The sequence below is a fragment of the Semicossyphus pulcher genome, unplaced genomic scaffold (genome assembly GCF_022749685.1).
Source record: "Semicossyphus pulcher isolate SPU_LCO1_2020_fin unplaced genomic scaffold, fSemPul1.0.p SCAF_15, whole genome shotgun sequence".
Taxonomy (NCBI): Eukaryota; Metazoa; Chordata; class Actinopteri; order Labriformes; family Labridae; genus Semicossyphus; species Semicossyphus pulcher.
The window spans coordinates 17,986,929-18,008,868 of record NW_027211659.1 but is presented as its reverse complement, the minus strand read 5'-3'; the positions used below and the strand labels follow the sequence as shown (position 1 = coordinate 18,008,868).

The following is a 21,940-nucleotide window of genomic DNA, read 5'->3' as shown; positions in this document are numbered from 1 at the left end:
TGCTCTATTAGAATTTCATGAGCTTGAAAATTACTGTGTGTGATAACCGGTTTACTGATGACAAATTTTTAAGCCAAATTGCTGTTTCTCTTTGAACTTGCACACTGCAGCAAACAAGACAAATACAATAAACCCACTGAATAACTTAGCATTGTTTGGCAGTATATCCATTTGCATTTGAAGTCTGAGAAAATGGGGTGGCAAACACAGAGCTTTATGCCATAGAGCCTTTAGAGCTATAAGTTGGTCCTACTTTGGTAAATTAAAATTGTAATGAGACCTGCAACATGAGATAATAAAACTGCGTGTCAGTCCCAGTCAGTGACATTTTCTACAAATGTTCAACATAAATTCATGATAAAAGTGTACGCAATAAAACCTATCTCCGAGCATCAGAATATAGTAAATGGTGAACTTCAAAAAATATGTATAATGTAAGGCTGTCTTTCCACATAAATGTGATGAGTACTGTAGATCCCATTTTGATAAGCCGTTCTGTCACCTTTCAAACACTGATTATGTGCAGATTTAAAGAGTCTACAGTCCAGCTACCAGATCTGTGCTACGGTACTCTAAGCACCTGTGAGGAGGTGCTTAGAGTAGGATGACCATATTTTCAAACCTCCAAACAGGGACACTTTGATTTTACCACAAACCCACATGTATGAGCTCATGGTACAACTGGATTTTTCATCAGTGGCCCTTTCAACGCCATGGAAAGTGCCTCAGCAGAGGAAAAGTTATTACATTCTACTTAGAAATGTAGAATCTGTAGTCAGTGACATGGATTTTAGGGATGGCAAGTGTTCCGATTTCCGTTTGTCGTACGCTTGTAGTCCGACAAACGGATGCGGGGTATGCAGGAAAAACAGTCCATGTGGAGAGCAAAAGCAGGCGGATCCCATCAGCAGTCATCTGACAAGGATTTACCTTCTTATTAATCTCTATAAACAGATATCTGCATGTAAGTTCAGCTAACAATCCGTTCTAGATCTAAAATTCAACTTGAGATAAATTCCCTGATGCGGTGTCACGAAAGCCGTTCAGTGTTTAGATTTCCCAACTTCCTTGAATGCATCAGAAATGATCGACTTTCAACAAACGAGCATTTTAAAAGTAGTTTTCTTCTCTTCATGAGGACAGGCCTGAAAAAGCTTGCATTTGGACTTTTTACTAATCTGCATCATGATGTTGGTAAGGTACGGTAAGACCTGTTAATCACAAGTAAATCACAGGAAAAACGCTTTCTTTTTCTGTAAACAATTCAGCATGTGTGTTACTGGAAGTCCTTTATCGCTATCTGCTGGCTACACGGCCAGCAAGTTCACCGTTGTCCCAGAGGCTATATTGTCGTCAGACTATAGCTGATGGGATCAGAGATTGACTTTAAGGTAATATATCATGAACTTGGCAAATTCAAGTCCAATATTCAACTGCAATTAAGTTCAAAATAGGAAGCATACTCATATTTAAAGCTTTTTGTAAGCTTCTATTAATTCACACAGCCTTCTCTCTGGATGTTTGAGTTCCTGTGTAGTACAGTACAAATAAGTTTGAAATTGGTATTTTGTTTAGGTGCCCAATCCTTATCTTGAGCCTATAATTATTCACTTCCAAAGTAGCTGATAGTGTGTGATGCTGTAGCATCCAAGCTATAAATCTCTGAATCATATCAGGAAGTCTGTGGGGAAGTAGAGATCTGTGTATCTTTTGTTGGAAGCTGTGGTAAGTGGCTGACCAGGATGAGATAGCGCTTGGCTATTTTTTGCGGCTTGGCCGGCCTTTTGCCTTGGAAAGCATTTCTAAGCAATTCCCAAACAGCACAAATCCGCCCCAAACCCTGGGACCTTAGTAAATGTGTGTGTGGGGATGTGTATAGATGTGTAGGAGTCTGTGTGTAAGGGGTTGAAGGGATTACGGTGGAGCTTTCACACTCAGCGGAGAGAGGGATGGATCTGCTTCCTTCGCGGCCCCTGCAATCCCTGACCACAGACCAGGGATCAGCGGGTTGCTCCGCCACACTGATTCCACAGCTTTAAACTCCCCCTCTAGTCCTTTGAACCTCTGACCTTTACTGCTCTTTCCCTTTTCCTCTCACTCATCTTTCTCCTCCTTTTGGTGAATCTCACCGGAATTTCTGTACCTCTACCTCCTCTCTCTCAGAGGTAGGCTTTTAATGTGAGAAAACAGTCAGAGGGCAGGTTAAAGGGGAGAAACTCTAACAGATTTATAGAAAAGTAAACTCAGAATTTACTCAGCAGAGCAGGACTTGAATTGAGAAGTCAATATTGTTGTCTGAGGTTAGACAGCCAGGCTTGTTGGAGGAATATTTGCGGAAACAACATGAGCTTTAAAGGTTCCTGATCCATTTAAATGTTCCTCGTCCCTTTGAAGGTTTCTCGTCCTTTGAAGTTTCCTGATCCCTTTAAAGTTTCCTGATCCCTTTAAAGCTTCCTCGTCCCTTTAAAGGTTCCTAGGTCCCTTAAAGGTTCCTCCTCACTTTAAAGGTTCTCAGCCCTTTAAAGGTTCCTCATTCCATTGAAGGTTCCTCATCACTTTTAAGGTTCTAGTCCCTCTAAGGGTTCCTAGTCACATCACAGGTTCCTCACCTATTTAAAATTCCTGATCCCTTTAAAAGTTCCTTGTCATTTTAAAGGTTCCTTTTCCCTTTAAACGCTTTTCATCCCTTTAAAGGTTCCTCGTCACTTTGAATGTTCCTTTTCCCTTCAAAGGTTCCTTGTTCCTTTAAAGGTTCCTCATTCCTTTAAAGGTTCTCGTCCCTTTAAAGTTTCCTCATTCGTTTTGATGTTCCTAGTCCCTTTAACGGTTTCTCGTCCCTTTAAAGTCTCTTTGTCACTTAAAAGGTTCCTCATCTATTTAAAAAATCCTCGTCTCTTTAAAGGTTCCTGATCCATTTAAAGGTTCCTCGTCTCCTTAAAGGTTCTTCGTTCCTTTAAGAGTTTCTCATCTATTTAAAAATTCCTCGTCTCTTTAAAGGTTTCTCATCCTTTTAAAGGTTCCTCGTTCCTTTGAAGGTTCCTTGTCACTTATAAGGTTCCTCATGTATTTAAAGGTTCCTCGTCTGTTTAAAGGTTCCTGATCCCTTTAAAGATTCCTCATTCCCTTTAAGGTTCCTCAACACTTTAAAGGTTCCACGTCCCTTTAAAGGTTCCTCGTCTCTATAAAGGCCCCTCGTTCCTTTAAAGGTTCCTCATTCCTTTGAAGGTTCCTTGTCACTTAAAAGGTTCCTCATCTATTTGAAGGTTCCTTGTCACTTATAAGGTTCCTCATCCCTTTAAAGGTTCCTCTTCAACTGATTCTTTGTTAAGTACACTAAAACAATAAGTTAACATTTTTTTAATTACTTTTTGAATTTTTCATCTGTTCTTGACTTTTTTAATTATTATTTATTCCTTTGGTACACTTTGGCATCCAACTGTTTTTTGTTTCATTCCAAGAGAACAAATATGAGGCATCAAAACTCAAAAATCAAATAAAAACTGATGCCTACCCCCTTTTTTCCTCCACTGCATGTATATAAAGATCAACGACGCGTCTCCATCTGCCCTCATTGCGCCAAATTGAAGCCAAACTAGCCCCCTTGATAGGCGGCAGAGATCAACAAGTGGAGCCACCATATCAATTGATGTATCAAATGTCATCATCCTTTTTTTCAGCTTCAAATAACTAATTAAATAACCTCAGCGCAATAAAAACTCAATAAAACTCAATTAAATCAGCATGATAAATAGCTATACTGACAGAAACCATGTTTGAGAAAAATGTATTTGGCATGTATGTAGATTTTATAGTTTGACTCATGTCCCATCTGTTAACATGGAGGAGGTAGGCTTTATGACATATACTGAAGCCAGTCAGCAGGGGATGCTCGAAATGTTTGGGCTTCACTTTGAGGGAGCTGTCATGTCGTCTTTTACTACACTCTATGATCAAGATCCATTTCTCTCAATCATCTGTAGGTGTGCAGGAAAAATGCAGAACCAAACATTTGATGACCAGATCACTTTCTTTCTGTTTGACACAAATGCCCTGTAAACAACTTTTGTGATGACTCCGATACTCACATCCTGATTGGACATCTCCCAATATGGCCGCTCCCCGTATGACATCACTTCCCACATGACGATGCCATAACTCCACGCGTCACTGGCCGAGGAGAATTTCCTGTATGAGATGGCCTCCGGAGCAGTCCATCTGATGGGGATCTTACCACCCTTTTCACACACACACACACAAACACACAAACAAATAGAGTACATACTTGTGTCCCTATCATGTTTATCGCTTGATATTTCACCTCTCCTCATCTTTCTTTTCTCTTCTCCTCACCTCACGTCACCTTTTTCATCCCTTCTCCTCACCTCACCTTTCACTTCCCCTCTGTTGATTTCAACTACAGTTTGCAGAAAGCCAGACTTGGAGCTCTAATCACAGCATTTCCTTCACACATAACCTCAATACAAACCAGGAAATGGAGGTCAGTGTGGGCTCAGACAGATTTACAGAACATCGTCTTTTCAGCACAATAGTTTTTGAGTCTAGCTTCTGCTATCTAAGGCAACTCCATCTTTTGCTGGCGTCAAGAGATAAGACAAGAAACATTTCATCTAATAATCAAGCAGGCAAAGAGTGATGCATCAGTTTGCTGACGTCTCAAGCTTACGTATGAAGCATCAATCTGTACATACAATCTTGATCTTTGAATGAAACATTTCAGCGACCTACCTTCTTTTTTAAACTGACTTAAAAGTTGAAAAAATGATGAACTTGCCCTTGGGAATAAATATGATGATATACAACAACAGCAGGTTTAGGCAGAAATCAAAAACGCATGTTTATGTTTAAATATCTCCGTATGTGGCACACAACCAGATCAGTTCTGGTGTTTTTAGGTAACAGCAGGGATTTGAGATTACTGTTACTGTTCATGCATCAGTTCCGTCTGCTTTTTGCTATGATGATGATGATACAGAAGGATCAGCCACAGAACAGGTGGGAGGGAGTGTCTCGTAAACTCTCAGTACATCTCTGTAAATTGGGTAGTTATTCACTTGCTTTCTACTCATGTCCAGACTTCAAACTCTGCTTCTAATGAGGTTCTCTAACAAGGCAAGAGACAGACCAGACGACTACCAATGACTGAACTGAGAAAAACCTATATACTTGTTATTACTGCTGTAACTGATAATGCAAGTTTTCTATGTAAATCAGTGTATTGTTCTGATATCAAATCTGCATGATGGCTCCCTATAAAATATATCAACCCAAAACAACTATAACAATAATAACCAAACAAAGTAATTTTCATCAGTAACAAACATGAGTTGACAACAATTGTTATTACATGGCTGTGTTAAATACTTGATTCTGTTACATATTTTGGGCTAACAAATGGAGCACAGTAATATTTGGTGCACTAAATAAAAACATTTTTATCCCATGCTATTGAATGCAAATACAGAGGTAATTTGGCCAAACATTGTTTCTGTGTTCAGGAAGGGACATTCCTGACTTCAACCCCTGAATCTCCAATCCAAAGTCTTTCTGAAAAGTTCTGTGCAGAGAAATTAGACTGGAGTCAATATGTCTCTGTTCTGTGAAGGGTTTTGGAGGCCTGTGTCAAACTGCTGATACAAAAGTATGATATCTGACCATTTTATAACCTTTAACACAACATTAAATTTTTCTGCATCTGTACAAGGGTGGAAACGAAACAAAAAGGGCATCTATGAAGCTAAATAAAAAGTCTCCATCCTTCTCGGCGGAAGTTTTGAAACTGATAGTATTATGTCCATCATATCAGACGCAAAATGTCACTTACATTTTGTACATATCATCAGTGAGTATTACCCCAGTTTGATCTCTGTTAAAATCTGTTATAAATTAGCTAGTTAGTCTCTGCATGATATTAGAGGGTTGTGTCAGGCATACCGTTGTGGTGTAAGCAGCTTCCGGGTCGTCCTCCAGGACTCGGGACAAGCCGAAGTCTGACACTTTACACACCAGGTTGCTGTTGACCAGGATGTTCCGAGCTGCCAGGTCTCTGTGAACGTACCCCATGTCTGACAGATACTTCATGCCTGAGGCGATGCCACGCAGCATGCCAACCAACTGGATGACAGTGAAGTGACCATCATGTTGCTGACAGGGAGAGAAGGACACAGAGACAAAAATGAGCTGACAGAGAAGGAGCCAGTGCAAAACTAACAGTACAGACAATGAAGGGTGAAAGGAGGGTGGATCTTTAAAGAAAACAGCGAAGACCTGGAAAAAGTAACGATAAATATGGAACATATTTAGTATATTAGTGAATTTATGAGAGAATAATAGCTTGTTCAAAATTTGTTTCATTAGTTTATTGACAGGACAATATGTTCCAATAAATATGGTTATGGATATGTTTCTCCGTGGCTTTGTCTTTTTTGAAAGCCATGTTTGTATCAACATTGTTTTATGTCCCACAATAGTACCACCAGAGGCCACAAATAGACATTATCATACTTGAGTTCTCTGATCACCTGAACACTCACCCTCAGGAACGAGTCCAGAGATCCATTTTCCATGTACTCCACCACGATCATCACAGGCCTACCTGTAAACACATGACATTCTACTTATTCCTCCGGACAATATTTCTTTGCTATGACAGATTTATTCTGCCTTTAAAGACAGCCTACAGAGGAGGGTTAAAAAGCAAGATAGAGAAAACCAGACAGAAGACTGAAATGGCAGTCCAGCCACTTCCATTAACTGAATAAAGACTGTGATTAAATGAACCTCTAAATGAAAACTCCACTTAGTAATAAAACATTGGTGGTTATAATCAACACTACAATAACTGATGTGAAATGCCTTTATGATTGCATTTGTGGAATAAGCTCTGGCTTTGTAAAACTACCAATGTGGAACTACAACGATATGTATCATGTTTGATTTATTTGCATGAAGCTGAATTCATTTTAAGGGATTTTCAACACACGTTTCTGGTAAACTAATACACAGAATTTCCACATTTTTATCAACTTCCATCATATATTATGTAAGCATATTGACTTGATTGTCATACAGATGTCTCAGATGAATAAATTACTGCATGTAGTCTTAAAAGTATAATATTGAGAAACACCATAAAATGACCATACAACATATACAGTCCTGGTTAACACTAGCAGAAAAAAAATCACACTGTGCATATGCATGTGTATGTCTGTGTGTGTATGTGCACCTATCAGTCTGAGACAGAGAGAGGGAAAGAGAGGGCTGAGGGATCAGCAGCTGATTGATGCAGCAAGTCAAGAGGCAGAATTTATAAAACGTTTCAGTCTCAACATGTCAAAGCTGCTGAACGGGCCCTGTTCAGTATGCAGTTTATGTTTGACATGAAACATTAGTTAGGAACACGTTCAAGCACCATGTCTCTGTACAAATGTTAGTGTTTTCCTACAGAGGATCCCTACAGTGTAACAGATTGACTGGTTTACAGCTGGGAAGGCAGGTGTCCAGGCCTGTGTGCCGCTGAGCTGTTAAACATTCTGAACTGTTGGAAAGAGGAATAAAAGTGTGACTGTGGGGAAATAACTCCACGAGTGGGAAAACTCGTGCTCTTGCAGTATGAAACATACTGTAAGAGCACATGTAGTAATAACAATGTCTTAGAGAAACGACGTTTGATTTAACTGTCCAGGACTTCTAATGGCACAGTGCAACAACGGTGCACTTGTTCAACATGACGGGCTCCTTATATAAAAGTAAAGGCAAAAAGAGAAAAAAGCGATATTACACAGGGTCTCGAAATACAACAAGTTTGTTTTTGAGCGTGGTGGGGCCACTTTTTGTCTCATATTCCTGACTGGTTGCCAATATGAGACCATACAAAAATATGCAAGTTGGGTTACACCAGCACCCTTCATCCAGAGCAGTTAAAAGCTACTTTTTTAAGTTTGTCAATGGGAAGCATCTGAGGCAGTCTTAAATGTGACATAATAGAAGGCCAGAATTGAACTGTCCCACTGGATTGTGAAGGACTCATCTTTTATTGCACCTTCCACTTACGTTCATAACAAATTATCTCTTCCAGATAAGACATAATAGGAACAACCATAATTTGACCTTTAGAAAATGATGCAGTATCCCAAAATCCGCACAGCTTCAGTCACTTATTTTAACTTACTTTAACTAACTTTAACTAACTTACTTAACATTAAAAATAAATCAAAGCTGAATAAAGCATATTCCTCAACAAAGGGATGTTGAATGTTAACCCTAAATTCCTGTCACCAGAGAAAGAAAGCACAGCAGGTATTATAAGGATGGAGGAATATGCAGAGCTGTGTTTACTTTAGACCATATTGACACAACTGTTAGTTTTTTAATATGCAAAATCTTATCAACACATACTCCCTCCCCAAATCCATTCCATCAGGAATAGACAGGAAATTATTTGATCAAGCTTAGCTTTCCTGAGCTAATTAGGAAGGTCTGGAAACAATATTACTCAGTGCAGAGCCTGAACGAAAACAAACGCACCTGTTTACTGTCTAATGTGTCACCTGTTATTTCAGAGCAGGTATAGCAGTCAGTCACAGAACAATAGTCCCCATAATTAGTCTCTGAAGAACAACAACAGATGTAGGGAGGGAACGATGGCAGGCAGACAGGAAAGGGATACCCAACTGATCTCTCTCTATATGATGCCCCATTGCCCAGAACACAAATGCATCTTGATTCCACTATTTGGTGTGTAGTTTATTGTGTGTGTGAATGCATCAGTGGATGGGCAGTCATGGGAAGTGGTTTGCTCTGATAACTTGGTCTCTGTCTGTAACATACAGGTGACTAAGAACTTCATTAACCTAATTATTTCTTCTGGTTTACATTCAATCCACTTTACTAAAGACAGTGCATGCTTTTATTTTGAAAAACAAAACAACTCTTCACGGCTATAATCTACATCCTGTGGAGGATCATGAGAAAAAAAAAACAGTGGACCTTTCGTTATTTTTTTCCTCTTTCTTCTTTTACAAAAGGTTGGATGTTGTTTTTAAATCATAACAATGGTTCAGAAGTTATAAAAGGCCACATACAATAACGTGACTGTAGAGAGTTATTAGAATCTTTCAAAAACGTGCTATTCAGAAATAACAGACGTCTGTTCAGTGCAAGTGAATGTTGTTGACCTCTGATGTGATGAAAAGCCCTTCATCAAAATGTTCGTCATCAGATTTTTTTTTTTTAACCACAGAAACATCTCGGTGTTGTGTAGGAGGATTTCATCACTCCATAGCTTCAGAGATGGTTGTCTATAAAACTACAGTTAAATCTATCGATGCAAAACATCAGCAATCAGCAGCTTTAATTAAATAATGGCGGTATCGGCTTTTAAAAAGACTTATCAGCCGAGTCCTTGTCAGCGGGGTCGAGCTGAGGAGTGTCCTCTATTTACGTTCAGGGAGGGGCTGGAAGTCATCGGGGGACACATTTATATTCACAGCCATGTCTCACTTTATACACCGCCTGTAAAAACAACCATATGTTGCACTGGGTGAGCCCCGTAAAACACAGCTCGTTAACAAGTCCACACACAGACACGTACACACATACACACACACACGCACAGACCTTTGTAGATAAAGCATATTCCTGCACAAAAACAGGGCATTAGAATTTACATGCCCGTGCTAGTGGCCACACAAACACAGTCACACTCACTCTGGGTGTGTAGCGGATATAGTGCACACTCTGCACAACCTATAAATACCAATTTAAACTACATGTATAAACAGAACAGAGTCAGTTCTTTAAACTTGAAAATACCAAAACAAACAGTTGTTATTCCAAACCTGGAGATGAGACTGCTGCTACCTTAAAGAGCACTTCTGCTGCAATTTACATGGAAACAACCAAAGGCAAACATTTACCCGTCATCCTGTGGTAAACAGTGTGATGGCTGTAGAGATTGCAATCTGAAATGCTGTTGGTACTTTTTATTTTGCTTTAAGGGAAAGGGCTTAATGAGTGTGCTGCATCTGGATCGCCAGCAGACAAGATGCAGCACACAAGATTTTGACTGAGATGCAAATGTTTATCTAAAGCATCGTTCTGATCAAGTCTCTGCGACTTCCTGGAGTTCCTTCTTGGCAAATGCACCGAATATATGAAAGGACTAAACAGAGGAAGTAGAGTGGCTTTGACCTGCCAACTCTTGTTGTGCACAGCATCAAATAAACCCTTGCTTAAATTTGGCATTGACTTCATAAAATTTGAGGAACAAACCCAAATTCAAAAATAGACTCTGGCCCACAGTAGAGTTAAATATATCTCTGTTTCATAAGTGATATCTGAAATACAAATTAAATGACACCTCTAATAATCATACTTACTTTTGGTGACCACGCCCTCCAGCCTGATGATGTTTGGGTGGTCAAACTGGCCCATGATTGACGCCTCGCGCAGGAAGTCCCGCCTCTGACGCTCTACATAGCCTCCTTTCAGTGTCTTTATTGCCACAGCGATCTCCTTCTTCCCCGGTGTTCTCAGGCGTCCGCTGCACACCTCACCAAACTCACCTAAAGCACACACACACACACACACACACACACACACACACACACATAAGAGTAGCAGTTTATCACCCAGCTTATCTTCATCAGCAGGCACCAGTGTTTACCACCTGGGGGCAGTGTTGCAGTTTCCATCTCAGCTCCGGCATGCTTGCCTCTTTTTCTGATAAGTTAAACTTGATGAAATTCTCTCTTTCACCTTCTAAAAAAAGTCTCAAATCTATTATTATACTGTCTTTGTTCTCTAAACCTGTTAAAGCTTTAATATTCCTACAGTCTGCGCAGAGAAAATGACAGTGAGACACTGGAAAATGGAAAAAGGCGTCCTCTTTAGTGCGCACAATGGAGTGGAGAAGGTTCACAGCAATTATGTGTGGAATGAAAATAGATAATCTCCCACGGCGCATTTAAAGCTATTGTTATTCTAACCAACATGAAATGATCCTCTTCAAAACACAGGGAAAAGGGCACACATCAGTGACACAAGTGGATGAGTGTGTAACTGTGTGTGTGCAGGTGTGTGTGTGTGTGCATACCGGCTCCGATCACCCTCTCGATGCGGATCCGGGAAGGGTCGATCTCCTTGGTGAACTCGTGGACGGCCTGCGTGGGGTCTTCATATGTATCAGGGTCCACGTACGTCTTTATACCTGGGAAAGGGACTGTGGGGACAAAGAGAATGATGATGAGCTAGTGTGTGTGAGAGTGTGCTTTTTAATATCTTTGTAGGTAAAATTAGCTACAGTCAGTTGACTTTTTTTAACAGTCACATCAGTTGTGAACTGAAATAAAACAAATAAATATATTACAAATATATTGACATATTTCAGTTTGGGTGGAAGATAAAAAAGTGAAAAAACAGAAATTTGAATAATTTTGCAATATAAAACTCTCTAGACTAGAACAAGTAAGCAAATGAGAGGAAAAGCTGTAAAAGAGAAACAAATAAATGTTTTAAATTGTCTTCTGCACTCCTCAGGATAACACCACAAATGCAAACTTTACCAAATCAATGATAAGGAAAGAGGCTCAGGCTCAACATTTATAATAATGAAAACTTTTGTTTTAAAATGTTGCCTTTATGAAATTAACAGTGTTAATTACATTAAATAACATCCAGATCACAATGTGAGACACAAACCATATTACTGCAATGACCCTGGTTCAATTCTTGTGATTGAGCTGTCTATAGTAGCTCATATGACTTAGATAAACACAGAAAAAAAGACATATAGAGAACATTTTTATATGTCTTTTTATACTGTTTTCATCAACAGTACATCACAGGAAGTCACTTCAACATTTAGACAGAAAGCTTAAGACAGAGACACGAATCCCTTCTACAAATGAATATGAGGAGGAAATTAGACCAGTTCCCCTGTCTTATGTCAAAGAAGGAAAAGCGTTGCCTCCCTCTGAAGCTTACACACACGCACACATATAACACACACACAAACATTGATAGCCTGATCAGGACGCAGCAGGGTAGCACACTGAGCCAGTCTTTTAACCGGGGCGAGGTTTCAGCCCCTGCTCAAGTGTCCTTGAGCAAGTCAATGCAACTTTAACGGGCTGCTGCTGTTTGGGCTCCAAACCCTGACCTCCCCGTGGAGGGGGAGCCAGACAAAAGCTGTGTTTCTCCTTCAGGAATCGATAAAGTATCTCAGAAACAAAAACACAACAGTCAGTTGTCTTTGATGCCTGAACCTACACCAAAACCCTGAGGAGCATTTCTCCTCTCGAACCTTCACCTCAGCACCACACTCAGGGTAAAATCAGAGACAAAACAGAGGAGATGCAGGGTTTTGAATAGTAATACTTTAGGAGCTAACACAAACTCTTTAGAAAACTAATTTTAAGTTTATTTCTTCTCTAACCTCATTTTGCTATCATGGCTTTTAAGCCACACTTCAATAGTCCCTCTAAAAGTGCCTCATTTCTCTTTGTCCTCTCCTCTATGCCTCTACTTTTCAACCTGGATGCCCTCATCCTTGTTTCTCTCTGCTCTCTGTTCCTCCTTGTGCAATTTTCCTGTGTCTCACCCCAGCCTTCGTCTTTCTGCTCACTTTCAAACATCTTTCTCTTTTTTTCACCGTACGGCTCTCATTTCAATTTGTTTTTCTCCTGTCGGGGAATGAAAAGTTGGGTATTAAAAGACAAAAGAGGGGCGGAAGACACAGAAAAGTACAGGAGTGCAGACAGAAAGTCAAGGGATGCAGCTATGTAACCAGATTAATCAGAACAAAAAAAGAAAAGGGGATTCGTGTAGAACATCAGATGAAACCTGAGAGGAGGTGACGAGCGGTGCGAGAGACGAGGAGGGAGGGGGAGGAAGGAGAGGCAGAGAGATGAAGGAGCTTGGTGGTTTAAAGCATTGCGCTCTGTTGACTTGTTTGACGTCTTAATTCCTGAAACTATGATATAAATAACACATATACCTCTTCTTTTCTGCATTTGTAACAACAGGAAGCCACTCGTGTTTTAGCATTCTGTGAGATTTAAGGTTGGGACTGTCGCTGCTGAGCAAAATTCAAATATGCATAGGCAGAGAAACACAGGGGAAATGATCCATACAGCAGTGCACTGTGCGTGTTGAATGCAAAGAGAGGAGCAGGTGGCTAGCCTGCTAGTTGCTAACTGTGGCTCACACCATCTCTCTTTTTTTTTTTTCTGTTTACTGGCAGAAACACAGCACAAATTAAAACCTGGCACTTTCTCACCAAATGGTCGGGCATTTTGGCAAATGTAATTCTCCTCACTTATAAAAAGTAGTGCCAAGCATTTTATTAAAAAATAAAGCAGCAGACTTGGAACTAACATCATTACCATAATCATGGGAAATAATTGCGGTGACTCCATCTTTTCGAATGCAAGACTTAAACTTAAAAATTAGGGTCACACAGCCTGGCCAAAAAAAAGTCACCACCTGGATTTAACTAAGCAAATAGGTAAGAGCCTTCCATTGGATATTTACTGCAGTGATTCATACATTTCAGCTGGCAACAAGTTATTTAACCCTATGAGTAGCTTCTCATTTCTTAAACAATCTTGTTGGAAGACATATCCTGTGGTCGGGGAAAAGATGTTACTCTGTTTCAGAAGGGTGAAATTGTTGGCCTGCATCAAGCAAAGAAAACAACTAAGGAGATTACTGAAAATACTAAAAAAATCTTGAATGATTGTGATCGGAGATCATTTAAACGTTTGGTGAAATCAAATCATAAAAAATCAACAGTATGTTTAGTAGTGAAAGTAAGAGCGTTTCCACACGCACAATGTGAAGAGAACTCAAGGGATTGGGACTAAACAGCTGTGTAGCCTTAAGAAAACCATCAGTGAGGCTAATCGGAAGAAAGGGCTTCAATTTGCTAGGGAGCATAAAGATTGGATTCTGGAGCAATGGAAAAAGGTCATGTGGTCTGATGAGTCCAGATTTAGCCTGTTCCAGAGTGATGGGCACATCAGGGTAAGGAGAGGCGGATGAAATTATGCACCCATCATGCCTAGTCCCTACTGTACAAGCCTGTGGGGGCAGTGTTATGATCTGGGGTTGCTTCACTTGGTCAGGTCTAGGTTCAGCAACGTTATTGTCCAAAAACTGTGGTCAACTCACAACCTGAATGACCAGGTGTTTCCATCAATGGATTTTTTCTTCCCTGATGGCATGAACATATTCCAAGATAACAATGCCACGATTCATCGGGCTCAGAGTGGTTCAGGGAGCATGAGACATCATTTTCACACATGGATTGGCCACCACAGTCCAGACCTTAACCCCATTGAGAATCTTTGGGATGTGCTGGAGAAGACGCAGCTCTTGGTGAAAATTGCATAAGGCTATCAAAATGATGCCACGGTGAATGCGTGCCGTAATCAAAGCTAAAGGTGGTCCAACTAAATATTATTAGAGTGTGACATTTTTTTTGGGGGGGGGGGGGCAGGCAGTGTATAAAAACCAACAAGATAGAAGTGCTTATTGACCTACCATGTCCATTCTGGTAATTTGTCCTCCTCTTCTCCTCAGAAGTCATCTTGGCCTTAAAGTACCACTGACACCTGGAAAAGAAAAGTCAAAGTTGTGCATAAATATTACTGTGTACAGGGAGTGGGACAAACTATCTTTGAGGGGGAGGGCCCTCAAGCCCAGAATTAAAAGTCGATTTTCCAATGAGCTCACGTAATTTAAGAGAAAATATGTTTCACACGTTAGACGACTCAGTAATTATAATGGTCGTTTTATTACAATGTTGTTATTCTTAGATAAAAATAGGAACATGTTGACAGTTCAATCTTCTGTTCAAAGAGAGTCATTATGTTAACTAAGAATGTGTATAGATTCTTCTTTCAACAGTTAGATTATTATTATACCCTCTCAATATGGAGAGCGCCTTTATGATGTCTCCTATTAGCTGGAGCACTTTTGCAACTCATTTTTTGTGTCACACTTTTGCCCTGCAGACAGACACTTTTACAAACACCAAGCTTCAGATGCTATGTGGTATTTTAACAACCTCACACTAAAACACATGAGTGCTCCAAAAACGTGTGAATGCGAGAGTAATTAAAAAGTTTGAACAAGAAATAAATAGGAAGTTTACGGACAGGTGAGAAGTGGAAAAGTACAGGAAAAACACGAGAGGAAGAGAGAGAACAAGGAAGCCAAATATAAACCAGACAATAGGCATATGCTGAGAAATATACAGTATACAGGGGTTAATTACTCCATTAAAGTTACAATCCATGTTATTTTAAGAAATATAGATCCATAAGCAGAACTTAACATTGTAAAATCCTATATTGAACAGGATCAAACACCAGAGAAATGAGAGAAAATCATATTTTTTACCGGGAAAATTGAAAAAGAATAAAACAAAACAATATTTCAAGGTTGATCGATCAGCGGAACTTATCAATTTCAGAAAGATGTTGGCAGACAGGCAGAGTTTGGCCTTGGAAGAGAGAGTTTATGGACTGAATAATAAAGATGAAGGTGGTTTCAGGGAAATGTGCAGGAAAAACACTTCAATTAAAAACTCCTTGAGAAAATAAGGGAAAAATCACTCTTTTACTGAGAGAGTTTAAGGTCTTCTCCCAACAAACTGATAGAAGGAAAGTATTCTTGCATCCAAAACCTCCCTCCTTCTCATGTGTGTGTGTGTGTGTGTGTTTGTGTGAGACTTTATCTGGGCACCGAGACACCGAGAGACAGCCAACCACTGATAAAAAGCTGCTGCCAAGAAAGTCTGAAAAGCTGAGAGATTAGATGACAGCACCTGCAAAAGACCACAGAAGAATTTATCCAAATAGAAGCTTGGATGTCACCCCAAAATAAAAAGTGAAGAAAACACCGAGCATCCTGTCAGAATCACGCACAAAATCCTGTTCATGGCAAAGTAGAGTGTACAGACGGGAATTTGACTCACAGCTGAGATCACTCATCATGCGAGCCATGTAACTATTTAAATAGCACTTCATGAATGTATTTAAATAGAATTGAATGCACAGCCTAGTTTTTTGAAAACTTTGTCTGGCCCTTCAATGACTACATAAAAATCTGAAGACTAACAATTCTCACGGGTGAGCTAGCACAACTTATTCACCAGGAATCACCTGGGTGAGTTTCCCTCCGTGAATTGAGCTCATGTGTCTGTGCAGCAGAGACGTCACAGGCATCAGCTGAAGGATGAGCCAGTGATGTCATCATACAAGAGCATCTTTGTCCGCTACACATACACGTCCGTATTTGCGGCGAAGTCATCAACAATTAATCCTTAAATGTGTTATTTCAGACCTCAGCACAAAGCTCCTGAGCTGCAACTTTGTTTGAGGAAAATGCAGCTTTTGTGGCTATTGAGAAATGTGCTTATACTACTAACATCACTATTTTTAGAACTGTTCCTGTGGGACACTAAGAATTGGTCCTTATGACCCACATGACCATCCCAAAAATGACCCACATGAGCTATCTGACCTGCCAACACTATTGTTAAGGTTTGGTTAAGCCTAGACAGCTCAAACTATGTAATTATAATAACAGAATAAGGTCATATTAAAGGTTGGGAGTTGGATCATCACATTATCAAAATTTTGTGGATGCAAAAATCTACTACAGCCTGCATATTATAAAGCCATACTTTACACAGAGTACATCCCTGAAATTGCATTTTCATGATGACATTAGGACATCATTATAGACATTAAGGCACAATTCAAAAAGGGTGACCCCCACACTAACAACTGGAACCTTAATGCATTGACACTTAGGGTTAACATTAAAATATCACTTGAAGCTTAGCTTCTGTTTTGGTACTCCTGTCAGCCTCTCCAACAGGAGCTGTGCTGACTGTCATCTGCTGTACGTCATAAACAACCTCTTGCAACCCTACTTCAAAAAACCTTAACTATCCCTTTAAGTTTTTAAGTGAATTCTCACCTTACCAACATCTCTAAAAATGACCTGCATGAATATCACTTGTGATTAAAGGGAGATATTTTTCTTCATAACTTGGGTAAAGTCATCCTTTAGAGAAAATATCTCCTCTTTTTTTTTTTTTTAAGTAATTCAAGGTTTTGCTTCACATTACTAAAATGCTTGGTGATAGCTTCAGTCAGACACAACAACACTGTTAAAATGGAAAAGGTGGTGATGCTCACAAGTATTTGGTACCTGCTATGTGACAGGTAGAGTTTGCAAAGCTTGAGAAGAGCAGTGAGAGGAAAATTAATTCCATGAAGGACGAGAGGCGCTCTGAGTTCTCTCACAGGCCGTATCACTGATGAATTTTAAAACTTATTTTGCAGTAGAAGGCTTAATTAATGACCATGTGCATGAGGGACATGTGCCCCCACTTCTCATGAGTGGATTCCCTAATACTTTTTTTAATATTTCATCATTTATGAGATAAAATCACCACTCTGCTGCCTGTTTTATCCAGTCCTAGGAAACCTAAAGATGACTAAACTCAATATTAAGACTTAATAATGGTTAGCTCACAAGCTGAATAAAAAGTGTTTATCATGTAAAGTGATATTTGTCCTGCACCTGTGCCCTGTCTTAATGACCGGCTGTATTCAGAATTTAGCTGTGTCAGAAATGTCCTCCTAAACAGATTACCATCATGACTTTTCTTGAAAAAGCTGGATTTGTGGGTGTTTAATTAAACAAGAGACAGACATGTAAAATGTCCTTCATAATTCAGAAAGGTTGGACATTTGAGTACTTCAGAAAGAAACTTTAAAGGATCAGCAGCAAGAAGAAGAGCAGAGCTCAGAGGCTTGACCTGAACCCCAACAGAGACAGAGCAGAGACGGAAACAGAGATCTCCCATGGTCACACTGTCACTTCAGCAAAGAGGCCTCTCTTCACTGTCACTCAAGACAAGACCCCCCCGTCCCACACACACACTGGCCTGCACCTCCACATCCATTTGGTCCAGATGAGAGATGCTATCTCCCCCCTGGAGAGGACGCTGGCAGAGCTGAGGGACAGAAGGCTGCATCTCAGCCTGAGTCCCTCAGGACATGATGGTACATATATGTGTTTTACTGCTGCTTTGGCTCTGATCCAGGCTAACATACAGTGCTAACATCAAATGTTACTGATACTTTCAATATTATACCTTTCAGTACTCACTTAATGATAAATGGATTACAGGAAAAACTCAAATGTTGTCATTTCTTTCAATTTAATACAGCAGTACATTCACACCACTGGCCCGTGCCGTGAAGTTATACCAAAGAAATGCTCCCCAAAAATTAATAAAGACATATGTACCTACGTAGACATAAGGTGCATTCCATAGAACACATGGTGTGAGGATGTATCTCCTGCGAGATAAACTAAGTGGTGCTCAAAATATTGAACACATTTACACAGTTCCATTAAAGTCATAACCCATTATCACCAATTCCCAATTTGACCCTTAAAATATGATGAGCAAAACACAAAACAAAACATAAAGGACCATCTGCACAGCTCTGTAGAAACATATGTCCATATAGAATCATTACAAGGGTTGTTTTTAGTCAAACTTACATTTCGCTTTCCTCTTCAGAATAGTATACTTTTATATATATTTCAAAAACGAAGAGCCAGTATTCTACAGAGTTCCACCACCAAACTCTGTTCACCATCCAATCTGTACATCACAAAGACAGTAATACTGCATGCTCATACAAGCCAGGAAGCTAATTAATATATAGAAACCAAACAGTTTCAAACTGTTTGAAATGCTCTGCACTAAGCTGAAAGGAACTGCAGGTTCTGGTTCATAAGTGACAGGAACAGCTTTCATATTATGCTAGTCATTTAATGCAATGTAACTATAAAATAATGTATTATTTGAGCTTAAAGTGTTAATTTCCTCCTGTGTGCCTTCACGTTTGATCCTTTTGCAATGCCTCTACAAAATCTCAATTCTGGAGCGAAGCAAGGATGCCGCCTCAGTGACTATTCTAATCAACAAAAACAACCTCCCCCAGATTAGCGAGCACTCTGTGGCCAAATAGAGTGGCTAAATGATGCAATAATGCAGGCTGCAGCGAGGAGGGAAAATGCCTGCACCATATACGTGTGGAGAAAGTGTGTATGCCCATATGAGTGTGTGCAGGTCCTTCTGATCACATGTGTGCCTCCTCCTCTTTGAAGATTTAACATAATCCAGGTTGCCAGATTAGAGCTGGTGTCAGAGGGCCACGAGCCGCAGGTTGCCAGATTTGGCTTCAGCTAAGTGAAGTCTGTGGGATCCTGGACACTGATAGACAGAGCAGATAACACGGGTGGGTAACACTGGCAGAGAGGACAAGAAGGGGATTTAGAAAGCTACTGTTGACCTCTGCTGATGGGGTCAAGCTGTTCATTAAAGAAATGGTGGCATGTGCCTTTATCATTCTTTTCCAGTCCTATCCTCTGATCCCCTTTATCCGCCTATCCCTCTGTCTCCGAGGCTTTCATGTTGAAAAGAGGCCGCACACACAGACACACACACACACACACACAAAGGCAGTTATCACACACAAAGACCTTGGCTTCTTCCTCTGCTCTCTGGCCTGTTAAGCATTGTTACAGTACATATTCACAAGCACTTTGCACAACCGCACATGCACACACTTCAGTAAAACAACCTTGCCCAGAGCCCTAATCAAAGCATCAGTGTAATTCAAACCACTCCTCTCTTGGCCTAATATCCCTCACAGTCACCCATCACCATGGCTCATCATCTCCGCAGCAGAGCTCACAGAGGGCACAGAAGAAAGGAAGGATTAAAGGAAATATGAAGAAGAACATAAAAGAGACTGACAGACAATTAAAGGATACAGTAAAGCTCGTCAACCAGGCTACATCTGTGCAATCGTGACAGCTTAGCTCTGGTGGAAGTTTTCACTCGACAGATTTTACATGAGCCGATGCAAACACAGATGTAGTTAGCTTTGAGGACGGCCAGGTGGTAAAACTCCACATACAGCTGGTCCTCTTATATCTTCACTTCAGTTGTACAACCTTACATCTATGGGAGCTGTGTGACTGAATGCTCTCATCTTTCTCTGGCAGCTCAAGTACATTTGGAGCTTTTATGAAAGTGAAAGAGACTGAGAGTCCCTCCCACACAGGGCAGAGGGATCGCAGACTTGACAGATCGTGATGAAGTCAAAAAACACTCCAACTACCACTGCGGCGGCTTTTAGCTGGATTCAGGTAAAAAAGGTCTTTCTAGTGCCAGAACGCAAAAAGCCTAAAGGGCTTACTTTAGCTCTTGCACCAAGTGAGTTTTTAAATAAATAAACTAGGAACACAGACCCTCCTACACGCAGAGAGATCTCATCATAAAAACAAGAAAAATACTGACTCTTCTGCCTCTGCTTTTTTAAGGTGAAATCATTTAAATTCTTTTGACACTGACATTCAAATAGAGGACTTCACTGTTAGCAAGTGCATCTTGCCTATTACAAAAGCTAATCTCATATCTGGGAAGTTTACTCCTCACTCATAAATATATTGTCTGGTAACCAACTTTTAAAGCAATGCGAGTTTGTGGTGTGTTTATTCAATGTGAGCTTTCTGCTGTTAGCACCTGGGATGGATCATTCTTATTCTGCCATGAAAGCTCCATACTTGTCGAAGGCAACTAAGTTCACAAAGAACTTATGTTACGATGCTGTAGAAATACTAATGATGTTACAAAATTCTAATACACTTGTCTTAAATTGTATAAAACCAGGATATCACCAGATTTTTTTAACTTAAAAGAGAAAAGTTACTCCATCATAAGTCGGAGGCAAACCTTTTGCAGATAAAGGTCATCTGTACGTCCTTGAGAACTAGGCAGTGGTAGAATCTTGTTGACACGGCTAACGGCTAACACTATGCCCAGCTAGAAACAAGTTAGCTCTTGTTAATTTCCTGATTACAATTACCTGAGCTAAGTCACTTGCTAACTGTCTGTGCCAACCTTCTGATCAGATGGTTCGATCCCCGGCTCATGCACTCCGCATGTCGAAGTTACTTAGGGCAAGACACTGAACCCCAAATTGCTCAAGAAAACCCAAATAGCCATCAGTGTGTGAATGAAATTAGTTAGATCCTGAGATGATTGAAACTTTGCAGCCAAGGTGTGTGTGAAAGGGTGTTTGTGACATGTAGTGAAAATCGCTATGCCTGACAGAACACTAGAAAAGCGCTATACCAGTGCACTCTACCATTTACCATAACTGTCAGTTCACAAGTTTGTTAGCTCAGTGGCTAATGAAGCAATAGTTTTAAAAGTTTATTAAAGACAAATTTGTGTACCACTCCTGTCTGATTAATGTCTAGAAAGCATTCCTCTTCTGTGGAGCAGTTTATCCTCTGATAGAGGACTCAAAGTGTGTCACTAACAGTCAACTGATCAAAATGTGTCTGTCACATTTAACCCAAGCTGAACCTCAATTAAAACATTTATGTACTTACTTCAACCCTGCAAACTGTTTCACTGATTGTTGGGATTCAGCTATGACGTGATTTTGCTGCAAAACTTTTGCAACCTGAGAAGAGGTCTAAAAAGCCACAATGTGTAAAAACACATGGCAGGATATGTGAAGCAACATGCGGGATGAATAAGTGATAATTAGTTATTCTTAGAGATGAATTAAATCTGATCCTTGTAGATGAATGTACAATCAACCATAATTATTATAACTTTTTTTCAATAACAGTTTTTGTGCAATCTGCACTGCTGATACATGAAGGAAAGGCAACAGGCAATCTGAGCCTCAAAGAGGTAGAGTCCATGTTTCATCAAAGTCAGGAGGTGCAGAAGGATTTGTTCAGTGTCTTTCGATGTCTGTTCATATACAAAATCAGATGTTTTCCACAGACCTGTTCT

The 21,940-nt window shown here is 40.1% G+C and overlaps 1 protein-coding gene across 1 annotated transcript in view; it reads right to left on the bottom strand.

Annotated features, from left to right (window-relative positions):
• The window catches only part of epha6 (eph receptor A6), a 172,339-nt gene that overhangs the window by 2,351 nt on the left and 148,048 nt on the right, over window positions 1–21,940 (bottom strand). The window contains exons 9-14 of the mRNA XM_069663594.1: window positions 14,566–14,636; window positions 11,117–11,242; window positions 10,401–10,586; window positions 6,552–6,613; window positions 5,953–6,162; window positions 4,086–4,235 (exon numbers count right to left, since the gene is read on the bottom strand). Coding sequence (XP_069519695.1) covers window positions 4,086–4,235; window positions 5,953–6,162; window positions 6,552–6,613; window positions 10,401–10,586; window positions 11,117–11,242; window positions 14,566–14,636 — 805 coding nt within the window. The remainder of the gene's footprint in view (window positions 1–4,085; window positions 4,236–5,952; window positions 6,163–6,551; window positions 6,614–10,400; window positions 10,587–11,116; window positions 11,243–14,565; window positions 14,637–21,940) is intronic.